At 43.5% G+C, this 12,339-nt stretch overlaps 2 protein-coding genes across 6 annotated transcripts in view; one reads left to right on the forward strand and one right to left on the reverse strand.

The window, feature by feature from the left end:
- ZGPAT (zinc finger CCCH-type and G-patch domain containing) overlaps positions 1 to 5,978 on the reverse strand; it is a 56,666-nt gene extending 50,688 nt beyond the window's left edge. The window contains exons 1-3 of one of the 2 annotated variants that reach the window (XM_069243270.1): positions 5,884 to 5,978; positions 3,316 to 4,042; positions 2,437 to 2,570 (exon numbers count right to left, since the gene is read on the reverse strand). In XM_069243270.1, coding sequence (XP_069099371.1) covers positions 2,437 to 2,570; positions 3,316 to 3,908 — 727 coding nt within the window. In that variant the 5' untranslated portion in view covers positions 3,909 to 4,042; positions 5,884 to 5,978. Of the gene's footprint in view, positions 1 to 2,436; positions 2,571 to 3,315; positions 4,043 to 5,776 lie in introns of both variants that reach the window. The other variant, XM_069243271.1, reaches the window with a different exon arrangement.
- Positions 5,979 to 6,161: 183 nt separating this feature from the next.
- ARFRP1 (ARF related protein 1) overlaps positions 6,162 to 12,339 on the forward strand; it is an 85,630-nt gene continuing 79,452 nt past the window's right edge. The window contains exon 1 of one of the 4 annotated variants that reach the window (XM_069243274.1): positions 6,162 to 6,316. The gene's annotated coding sequence lies outside the window, so the exon portion shown is untranslated. Of the gene's footprint in view, positions 6,317 to 6,337; positions 6,569 to 12,339 lie in introns of those variants that run through there. The other 3 variants (XM_069243272.1, XM_069243275.1, XM_069243273.1) reach the window with 3 other exon arrangements.

A 12,339-nucleotide genomic window follows, 5' to 3' on the forward strand; every position in this document is an offset into this window, starting at 1 on the left:
CTATACGGTGTTCAAGTGCTGATCTGCCTCCATGAATATCCGCTAGCATTTCGGCCTTTGTGGGTTCCACTCGTTCTACCAGTTGATCGTCAATACCTGGAACCCCCAACTGGCGTATGATCCTCTGCGTAGGATGCCTCGGGTAGTATATTGTGTTATGGTACTGGATACATGAGACCGGTAAGGCTTGTCTTTGCCCATGGCAACGTTGCATCCAAACTTGCTGAAAAATGCTTGACTGCGCATCCCCCTCCATCCTAACTGGGCCTTTTACCGGTGTATGCCCCACCATGAAGGGAGCAGACACATTTTTTCACTGGTCGGGAGTCCCCCTTAATTTCTGGGCTAGTGCAGAGTGCTTGCTCACGAGCCAGCCGGTGCTCACTCCATCCCGCTCCCAGTCACTATAGCTGGGATTGCAGGAAGAAAGCGAAACACAATAGCCCTGTGCAGAGGCTTCAATTTGGAGAGTGCAGCTTTACTCTGTAGGGCCGCCAGGCTGAGAGTCCCTCTGGAAGTCCTAGTCCTTCTGTGCCAGGCCATTCAGCTACCTCCACCCCCTGCGCTGCTAGTTAGCCCCTTCGATATCCAAAGCAGGAGGGGGGACGCTCACCCGCCTGGGAGGAAAGTGCCGGCCTGCTCATTTATGGTCTTCTAGTTTGCTGGGACTACTACTGCACCTACAGAAGACTCCTCCAAGCAGTCAGCATGGGGGAGTCAGCCACGTGAATGGCCCCCAATGTTCCTGCCAGCAGTGTGTGACACCGAGAGCCCGCCTGATTGCCGGCCACCACCCCTCTGTGAAGCCGGAGGAAAATTACGATAGGCTGGACCCCGGCACTCAAGACCTGGCCTCACGAAGGCAGCAGCCGCTACGATCTCCTTAGCAGCTCAGCCCCGCCCAGGGGGAGCAATGGGCCTACGGCCGTCTGATACCCTGAGCAAGCGGGCCCCCCTCTCATCTACACCGCAGTTACCAGCTTGCTTCTTCCTTTTTCGTCAGCCTAAGTCGGTGGGCATGAGTAATCCCTCAGGAAGGGAAGCAGGTCCCACCTGCCCCTCACGGCTGCACGATGTGCAGGCCTTGACCGGCCCACGGTCCGCTGGTCTCTGTGCAGCCCCTCTGAGACCCGATTGGTGGCCCCACGGGACCGCCAGGGGCAACACAGGATCTACCCTCAAATCAGGGGGCCAGGATCTTGAAGGATGTGCTAGGATTAGGGCAGAAGTGAAACAGACTGGCCAGGGGCTCTGGGTATTATGTTTTGTTGGCCATGTCCCCAGGTCACGCCATTGCACCGTCTGCTCATTTACGGAGGCTTAGTAATCAAAATAATGTTCTTAATAATGTGCATCATGCCCCAGTTTCCATCACCTACCAGAGCAGTAATAAATAATGTTTTAATATTACCCAGTTTAATGATATTAAATTTATCAGCCTCAGAAGTGCCGAAGGCTTCGCTGGTCTTAACAAGATTCAAGCTTGCAACATGCATGTCACAACAGAAGACAACAGCAATCATTAACTCACTGAGCTTTCTTGCCAGAATAGAAACAATACATTTCAAGTTTCAATTTAAACAATACAGTATTTTGCATCATTACTTTGAAGCAAAAAATGGCGTCAATGTATGTCATGAACTACAAACATTACTACGGAAGACCTTTAGGATTAGGACTAAGAAATGTAATTTCTTGACTAGAATCATCAGTAGTGCATTTTATGCTGCCAGTACTGGAATTATTTCCAAGTTTATGTGCGTACTCATAGTTTTGAGATAGATGAATTATTGAAGATACATATATTAGCTATGTTATAGCTGTGGGGTATTCTTATTATAAGTCATTACTTTTTTTTTTGCAAATTTGATGTGCCAGTCACAGAAGAATTATTTTTACGCTTTTGTTTGCGGAATACAATTAGAAAAAGAAACTGCTGCAGTTTAGTATTCTTGCCGACCACAACGATTATGATAAGGATATGCCCAACAATACTATGCACGGAGCGATAAAAATAAGGCTTTCGCAATGCAGCCAACTCAATTACAGCTAGGTTTGGCAAACATCAAATGTCACTGGTAAAGGCTACAGACCTAAACAGTACAAGCCTTGTCGAAAGGGTTGTTTTAACCAGGCTCTGGCGATCTAATACAGACACAGAGGAAAGGGAGCTGGCTTTATAGAATAATCTGCTTAGACTTAACAGAAAATAAAACACTAAAGCCCAGAATGGGGCTCCCCAAATGAGATTCCAAAAGGAATGAGGCATTGATATGTGGCAACATTATCCATTTACAGCATGGCACTCAGAATCCTGGTGCGCATGAGCCAAAGGACAGGATGAAAAAAAACAAGAGGCGGGGAGGCTCCTACAACCATCTCTCTCCAATCATCAGATTCCATTGCTATGCTCAAATTTTGCTTTGAATGACTTACCTGTGATCTTGGCAGAGTACCAGATGCCATCTGTATGTCTAGCCAAGCATGAAGACCCTTCCTTAAGGATGCTTAAGTCTGGATTCTCAAAAAGACGTAGCTCATTGACAGACACCACATGTCCATGGGAAAACCTGCCAGGGACAAAGAGGGTAGCCATCAGTTCCCGAATGAAGAAGTGAAGTGGGGACAGAAGGTGTCAGATTCACTACACACCTTTTCATGGAGCGCTTAAAAAAAATTTTAACACCGCCACAGGGGAAGGGCAGTTTTCCAAGAATGAAAGCAGACATACGTGTCCTGGTCAAGATACCATTTTACAATCAACCATGCATTTAATTTAATTAGACAAGTTTGCCAAAGTATGATATAAAGCTGGGGTCAGAAATTAGAATAGCTCCTCCTAAATACATTCTCGACTAAGAGTACGTTTTGCCTAAAAGACTTGTGAAATAATGTTTGAGATCGAAAGTAAATAAAAAAGGTTATCAAACCAAAATCAATATTGAATCATGAAGCGCCGCACTGATCTGTACTGATTCTGGAACAGTCCTCACTGAACCTAAAAGACCAAAAGTACTATTATGTCTTTTGAAGTCATGGAGACATGAGGATGTCCAATTGTTTATGCAGCTTTCTCTCAATTCTTCATTCATCACACAGCTAAGCTACGTGTCCCATAACACAAAAACCGCACCTTGGTTGACATCACGCATGACATGGAAAAACTCCCTACACAGGATCAAAACAAAGACAACACACTTCCAATGACACATCCTAAACGGTGTAGTGTGCTTCCCATTAAGCATATGCCTCAGGTCTACACAGGGGCACTAAGCACTTTATAAATGCTGTAACGGAATACAATAGAACTTTTACCTGCAGCTGTCTTGGAAGTTGCACTTCTCCTCCAGGAAGTACGGACAGGGCTTCATAGCCTTGTGTGTTGGGTACAGGTAGAGCACACGCACCTTTGGATTGCCATCTTCTGGAGGCTCAGCTCCCACAATCATGGCATTGTGATACTCCAGAGTGCCCCAAGAGCTGTAGTAAGGAGCTTTGACCTTTGTCCCACTCATTTCATCATCTTCCTTGGAAAACTCCAGGCCCTCCTCATCGTCACTGTCCTCAAACTCTTCACTTGTGTCGGCCAGTCCCGGTAAGTCCTCTCCTTTGCTTCCAGGAGCGTCAGTTGTCTCGTTAAGTTCACTGATAGCTTCCTGGAAAGCCAAGTACTCCTCGTCCTGCTCTGTGAGGACCCCCGCAGTGGTGTCTAAAGTGGAGAGCAGTTTACTCTTTTTCATAGAGGCCAGACTAGATTCAGTCAGTTCTATCAGCTGTTTCAAATCATCACGCAATTGGATCAAGTCTGCTTGCTGCATTGGGTCCATTTCAGCCCTGAGCGCCATCTCCACCTGTTGAAGTTGTGCATCATAAGCAGCGATGGACGCCACTAGGCTCTCCTCATCCATTTTGCAGGAATATCTGACTTCTAGGTATTTAATTCTAGTGAAGCTCAAAAGCTTGCAGAATAAACGAAAAAGGTCATATTAGAGCCATCAGCAAGCCTATACTGCATTCTTCCATAAAGATCAGGACAGAGGTGCTGTACAAACACAAAATGGGATATGTTTATTCATTAAAGTACGTCATATAGTACTAACATTTTACTTGCAAATACTTTGGTGGCAGGTTCCGGTTTGCGACCCTAATAAACTACCACTACACGTGGGCTTTATTGTTGCATTCTATAGAATAATCTGGTATTTGAATGGTTATCTTATACAAGCAACTACCGGTTCTTGGGATACCAAAGAAGTTACCAAAAAATAAAAGTTTCACCTGTTAGCTGCAGGTTCCAATAGAGGTTTCCAACAAATTACTATCCAGTACTGCTCAGGGTGGGTCTACTCTACATGAACACTGAACCCTAGTCTTTTATGTCACATATATCACTATCCATCCAACCTTCAACATAAAAGGTTCTACAATTGCTGGACCAGTGCTGCGACAAACCTGCACTCCAGCCACCCCACTACATGCACTGCAGAGTCAAATCCTAGACTACAATATGAACCAAGTATAGGATGAAAAGGAAGTTGATCTAGCTTCCAGAAAACGTAGGGACTTAAAATTGGGAAGTTAGTGGAGCCAGAGGATAAGATTGTTCCCTGCTATTTGACTATATGTATTACTACTTTGAACATAAAATAACTTACTTTCCATGAAAGATTGTAATCAGATATTTTATGATTGTATTAGTGTGTTTATGCTTAAAACTGGTAAGAAACAACCGCAGCACATGCAGATTTGGCTTACATTAAAGTATCTCTGGTTTTCAACCTTTATTTTTCTAGCAAGAGTTAAGAGTTTCCAGTATCTACCAGCAGTGATACATCACAGGTATTTTCCTGCATTTTTTTGTTGCAGGTCCTCTTTGTGATCAGTAGATTGATTTATGAAGGTTGCATATGAAGGTGACTGCCTAATTTATATGTATGTCCCACGGCTTTCCTGATTGCAGATGGTCATGATATGAATGTTCCACTGATCCAGTCTGGGTTTAGAGAACCAGGCTCTGGCCTGCTCTGATCACTGACATATGTTATCAAGACCACAAAGAGGAATATTATTCTGATCCAAGACTTAAACTGAATACGGTCAGTCACTTTAAAGCATAATTATTGTAATATCGGATAGTAACTCAGAACTCCATCTTTGCGTGGATGTGAGTTTTCTGGAGATCACGTACTTTCTACAGTGCCAAGGACTGAATGAGGCCACAAAATGGCATAAGTGGGTCATACGAATAAATAAATTATTTGAATAAATCTATCAAGTAATAAACCCCATATGAGCAGAAAGAAACGTAACATTCAAACGCAAAACACACATAGAAGCGTACACACACAATTAAGCCAAGAGAGTTTAGATGTTTAAAGCCAAACATGGTTTTACTTTAAATTCCTTCCGCCTAAAAATGTTCTCAACTTCAAAGGCTTCAAAGCCTCATTAGGGTTAGTGAACGCGATATAATTACACGATGATAGTCACTGGGTAAAATAAGTTACCTCGATTTATTTTTCAAAATCTCATTCGTTCTTACTTCTGAAAGGTACCATGCATGTAAGACAAAATATCAAGAACAGGAGTAAATGGCCATTGTGTCTCGGAAATGGACGCACACTGATGAAGAGCAGGGCGTTTCGAATGGATTCCTACTATCTGCACAAGCCTGGGGTAGGAGGGGGACCCAGCACTGTTAAAAGAGACTATCTTGGAAAATGAGCGACTGTTGAATCATTCAAATGCTCCCAAAACACCACTCTCTCGTGCATACCTTGCGCCTCGTCGACTTCTTCAAATATCTCCAGGTGCTGGGCCCCCTAAGCACAGTTAAACACCCTTCCCTTAATCACCACACAACACTCTTACTTGTCTGCCTACCTATCGTTCTTTCATTTCTCTTCCGTCCGGTCTCTGAGACGCGCCGGTGTACTGACGCTAGGGCCACCGTCGGTCACGTGACTACGTCAGACAACGTCGTTGCTAAGGATGACAACTCTCATTGGAAAACTCACTTGTCTCAAGCTTCAGAAGCCCGCCTCATTCATTTTTTTCTTTTGTTTTCATGGAGGCGTCATATGTCCCGCTCAAGATGGTGGCCCAGAGCCTGACTTTCAAACGATGACGTCCTGCTGTACACACAACTGTGCACATGACCCACAAGACTGATGGGATTTTTTTCTTTGGTAGTTCATTGCCTAAATCCAATGCAGGGCGAAGACGTCGCTTGGACTTGTTTTCCCAGAATGCTTATCGTTCCCGGTAGTTTATTCTCAAGCCTGGTCCGGGAGGCTGCCCGAAGCTAGGTGAAAAGGTAATACATAATAATAACGATGATTTGAGTTTGTAGTGGGGCCTTTGATGTGGAGTACTCGGTACTGCAGCCGTAAGGGGCCCTGTACCAGTGCGCTTGTGTAACCCCCTTTTTTACCACTCCGTGGAAATCGGCTCGTTGACACCCCTTTCTCCGGATGACCGTTACATCTAAACAGCGAAACCCTCCCGTGGTCCTGCCCTGCCTCATATCACTTTTGAGAGAACCCCCTCTGTAAACGGGGGTTGGGAGGTAGGTGGTTGACGTGACTGCGCCTTCCCTCTGCTGCTGTAGCTGAGACTCCTGCTGTTCCTTCGGCTCCTAGTGATTGCCACCACGGATTGCTCTTCTCCCGGGCTGTCTTTTGCACTTCGCCCACTGTTTGTTGTGTTTCAGTGGGCCTGGCTATCCCTTGGGCTGTCTTTTGCACTTCGCCACAATGTTTGATGTATTTCCGTGGGCCTGGTAGGAAGCAGTGCCAGCAGCTAGTTTTGTGTACCTGTTTCTGCACACGAGAGCGCAATGCATTGACTGATGTGAGATCCTGTGAGGCACACCACTGTACCACTTCTTCCTCGAATGCAGAGACTGCCCGTTATCACCGGCCATGCAATGAGGTAACAGATCATGGCAGTGGTTTCCCCGATTTCCACCCGTCTTCGCCCCGGTCATTACTATTGACCCTAAGCACCTCTCACAAGAGAAAGGAAGAGGAAGTAAAATCACTTTCACCCATCCTAAGGGTGCTATTAGGTTGGCTTCCTCCAGATAATTTCCTTTTCTTTCTACCGCGTCATGGCTGAGAGAGGGACGGAGGAAGCCTTGGGTTGTGCTAATTCACAACCCACAGTTGGGTTGTGCATGCACAAGAAAGACTACGGTAGCACAGAGTGTAAGATATTCACAGTGAGAGAAATTGCTCCGAATTGTCCATGAAAGTCCTATGCTGAAGTTTGGTTGTGAGCTCGGGACTAATATGAGTACCTGAGTGATGATGAGAGAGTCTAGCCTCGTGTTTTTCATTCGTGATATTTATTTTGCGCTCAGGTGCAGTCGTCTTGCAAATGATGATTTAACGTCTCAAATTGTGTGTATGAGTGACGGTATTATATTCAGCACATTTGCAAACTTTCAGTTTTGGGTAGCACACATCTTATTCTTTATAAACTGCGCTTTGGTAAGTTATGCAGCAGTTCCAAAAAACCATACTGTTAGATTTGCTTATCGTTAGATTTTCCTCTCTCATTACTTATTGCAGGACGTTATATATGATGGGAAACATTCTAGGAAGAGGAGATATGCATAATCTTCTTCTTGTTCTAGTAACACCTCTCCCCCACTCTTAATAAAAACAGGAGTGAGAATATGGATCCTGCACTAAAGAAATCTATAAAGAGCACAGTAATGGAGACTATGACGGATATACAGACTCCAGCTTCTACCCGTCATCTTATAATATTCAACCCTTGCCCTCCCCAGGGTCCAGCTCAGAAGAAAGAATGGTAGAAAACCTTCCCTCAGACTAAGTAAGGAGGAACTTTAATAAATAACTTTATTGGCGATCAAGGTGAATATTGAATTTGCTATAGAGGAGTCTTCAAGTACTTCCTCAGATCCATTGTTAGTGCAGTTTCTAAAGCACCATTGTTAGACCTTCCCATTCAGAAACATGTCGCTGATTTGGTGTCCAGGCATTAGAAGTACCCTGATAAAAATTTCCATTACATTTTTTTTAGATGGACTGTACCAACCTGAACGAATAAATAAGACCATGCCAGACTCTGTAGCAATGGAGTGTCTTTGTAGCCAGCCTTTCGGTGCGTGCAAGATGACCAAAGGCATTCTTAAAGACCAAACTTATATAAAAAAAATGAGTCCATATTGAAGAAGTCTTATGCGGGATCTCATGTGGTTATGTGTACTGGGGTTTATGGTGCAATCACGTTACAGTCTGTTACAGCTGACTTCAAGGACCTATAACATTTTATGCAGGATGGTGTTGAATGTTCTGCTGGTTTGGAACACATCAAAAACAGAATGAGATATCTCCTTTTATGTGGTCAGGGCTGCTGCACTAGGTGAGAAAGTAACTATAGCAGCAAAGAGTAATCTGTGCCTTCGAGAATGGCACACTGATTCTGATTGCCTTAATGGTGCAATTGGGAGGTGTTAAATTCCGCATTCTGTTAACCATTAAGCAGGTCTGCTAACAACATCAATCCTTTTCAAGAACCCATAAAGCAAAGGAATATAGGGATCGGACAGAAGAGAAGAATATGAATTTGTCACCATCCAAGACTCAGCGCTCCTGACTGTCACGGAAATGGCTACAAGTAGGCGGGAGATAAGTCATTTCAAAGAGACTCAAGGGGTGAAGGTGGGTTATTGGGTACAATTTGTTACTCTACTCTTCTACTAGACCCTATCACCATAATTATGCCTGCTATTGAAACTAAACAAAGAAAGAAACAGTGAGGTTAGCCATCCAAAAGTTAATTCTGAAGAGGGCAATTTCGCCTGTTCAGAAATTTGAAAAGGGTAAAAGGGATACGTTCCATTGTATTTTTATTACTAAAACCCTCGGAATGATCCTCGATCTACGGAAGGGGAACAGCCAGAGCTAAAAGGTTCTGTTGAAGATACAAACACTTAAGAGAACTTTTCTCACTTATATTGGAGAATCTTTTCTTAGTATCAGTGATCCTAATTAATGCTTACTTTCATACACTCATACAGAGGAAACCAGAGACATTCGTGGGATTTGCAAATATGAAGAAACGTTACCAGTTTCAGGTTCTTCCTTTTGGAGTCAGATTAGCCCCACAAGTGTTCACCAAGATGATGGCACCTTTAGTAGCAAAGCTTCATCTTCACTGGTGAAACATCTACTCATACCTAGACAGTTGTCTCCTTCATGCACCATCCCGAGAGATGGCATTGTAGAAGTGGCAGTTTATGAGAACTTGTCTAGAGCAATGTGAATTGATGATAGTTTACCACAGGTGTAAGATGGTAGCTCAGCAGAGCATGACTTTCATTGGAGCAAAATTTAAGCCCAATATGGGAATGGTTTTCTCCCAGAGGAAAGAGCGCAACAATGAAGAACAATCCAGAACCCCTCAAGAAGGGGTTTCCTTTTCATCTCCACTCACCTTTGGTGATAAGAGCAGATATCAGCGAGGTGTGACTGGGACACAATCTGTGTTTCTGGAATGATTCAGGGGAAGTGGTCTAACAGAGAGAATCAGAAATCTGTGAAGTGGGGAGACATTCGTTTTGATGCATTTTTGAAAAATCATCTTCAATCAACATGTACAAATCAGAATAGTAAGAGATAGTATGTTTTGTGGAAAATCACATGCTGTCGGCCAAAGCAATTCATGTCAAAAGGAAAGAGAATGTAACAGCAGATCGCCTCTGCAGAATGTTCCCTTATAACACAGGTGTTTCCTAGTCTATGAAGGTTTAGAAAGCCTTTCCGAGGCATGCTTGCCTTCCAAGAAGACATTCGACACCAGAGATTCTTTTTATGGTTTGCAGGAAGCTTGGAAATGGGTGTTCTATCTTTAAGGTGGCCTCTTCATCATCTCTACGCATTTCCATCTATTTCTCTTATCCCTCGGGTGCTTCTAAAAAATTAATAAAGAGGCAACATAGGTGATAATAGTACATCAGTTCTGGCCGTGCTGCTCTTTGGTTTCCTCTGCTGAAATCAAAGGCGATAGCCACTCATTGGAAAATTCTAAATTTAACATCCAACGTTACCTTCCTCTATTAAGACTGGGATGTCTTCTTATGTCAAGTCTTTCTCTATTTGTCTGGAAGTTGGGAGTATTGGGATGCAAAACAGGGAATCCCTGAACATCTAGCTCAGATTTTATCGACATTTAGATCTCCAGTCACGCTAAAATATAACTCTATACCTTGGGGAGTGTTTCATCATCGGCGTGGGTTTCTTGCAAGATTTCTTCTGTTTTCCTTAATTTGTTTCAGAAAAACATGGCAGTGTCTACATTAAGAGCCCAATGGTCTGCCATCAGAGCGTTCAGTGAATCTTGGGCATGTTTTGGGAACATAAACCTTTAATAATGAGGTTATTAAAGAGTTTTTGTGTTATTGATCGTCCAATGGACCTTCTGTTCCTCTTCCCTTACTCTATAAAGGTCCTGGAAGGAGTTCCTTATGAACGGTTAATTTTCAGTATGTCTGAAATATTTAGCAATGAAGGTACGTTTTTTATTGTAATTAAATCTGCTAAAAGGATTGGATCGATTGGTGTGCTTTTATGTAATCCTCCTTTCCTTAGAATTTTGGAAGATGGAGCTAGTAGTAAAACCCAATCCTGTCCTTTTTTCCAAAAGTTCTTCTCAGGTTGCATTAGTAGCAAGAGGTTTTCTTACTTTTATTTTATTCTCCCAGTTTCAGACAAGGAAAAAAGGCTACATCTATTTAATGTTAAACGTGCCATTTCTATTTATCTGGACCACTCCATGACAGAGAGGAAACCTTAAAGAAAAGAAAGGTGCTGAGGGCGTTAAAGGTCCAGCATATATGCCCCCACTGTTCTGCTTTCCTTCTCTTATCTCATGACGAGCTTACAGAACCTCTCTGGAATAGACTTCTGAGTTTAAAGAAGACATTTATTGTTATTATTACTTCACCACGAGGTTCCTGAGAGACGAAATTAGTAGATTGGAAGCACACGTTCAAAAGTAGTCGCAGCAATGAAAGCAAAATATATCAAAGTACTTCTCAGTTGCAATGTACACAGCAAATACATGTGATTATATTATAGCATAACTTCAAAGCAAAATTGCATCACTGTAGGGCCTATTACTGCTTCAACTTTCTAGGGCTTCAAGTTGATGACTCCGGTTCAACTGTGAGAAAGAGATTTTCTACCCAAACGGGGACAGGCAACTGACGTCTCCGTTCCTGTCTGAAGTCAAGATAGTTTCAATCTAACTCACTCTGCTGTTGTCCAGAGCCATCCTTCCAAAAACGTGCCCCCTCCTCTCAGACTCTGGAAAGGAAGGCAAGCCTTTGGAGACTGGCCAGATCTCCTAGAGCCCTCCTCTTCCCAAGGCTGAGCAGAAAGGAAAACACCAAATGTACTCTCTCTTATCAGCTAGGGTCTGGTGTGAAAAACACAGCTTGGTCTATCATGTGGAAAAACACAGCTTGGAAAAACATAGCTCATCTGCAGTGTCTCAACTGCAATGTCTAACTCCACGTTAAAGCCAATAGGCAGCTAGCCTAAATATCAAATGTAATGTCTAATGGTATGTCAAAGCCAATAGGCAGCTAAACTGAATACAGAATGTAATGGCTAATGCCATGTCAAAGCCAACAGGCAGCTAACCTAAATACCAAATGTAATGTCTAATGCCACGTTAAAGCCATTAGGCAGCTAAACTGAACACAACATGTAATGTGCTACTGGTGAACATTGAGCAACTAATATGCGCAGTGGTGAAACACAAAGTCATTGGTCAAACACAATTAATAGCATCACACCCACCTAGCTATAACTAAAGGTAAGTATTCAGTTCCTACCAAAAGCACAGCGTGCAGGTCAGAACCCCACACAGGGGTTGCCCCTTTCAGGTGCAAGAGCGCCCACACACCCTAAGGCGTGTCATGCTTTATCATCGGGCAGCTTCACGTTGGGCTGGCACTGCAATGCTCAACAGGCCCCACTGGGGGGCTCTTTGCCGAGATCTTTTCTGGTTGCGATGTGAATGGTGAGCTGCAGTAGAGGTGTGGTGTTATGAGAGTGAGTAGGTTGATGTAGGAAAGGTAAATTAAAAAAGACTAGGGGAGATCCAAAATCAATTTATTGTGTAGGAGCGCCTGCCATGATGAAAATCAACAGGGCAAGTCAGTAATGGGCATAGTGATCCTTCAGACTCATGTGTATGAATGTAATAAGGTCAACACTTTCTTGCCTTTTTAATGTCCCACCTGGATCATGGCAATACTTCAGGAACAGAAACCTAACCTTCTATCAGGGGGGGTTGTGT

This window comes from Pleurodeles waltl, chromosome 7 (genome assembly GCF_031143425.1).
Source record: "Pleurodeles waltl isolate 20211129_DDA chromosome 7, aPleWal1.hap1.20221129, whole genome shotgun sequence".
Taxonomy (NCBI): Eukaryota; Metazoa; Chordata; class Amphibia; order Caudata; family Salamandridae; genus Pleurodeles; species Pleurodeles waltl.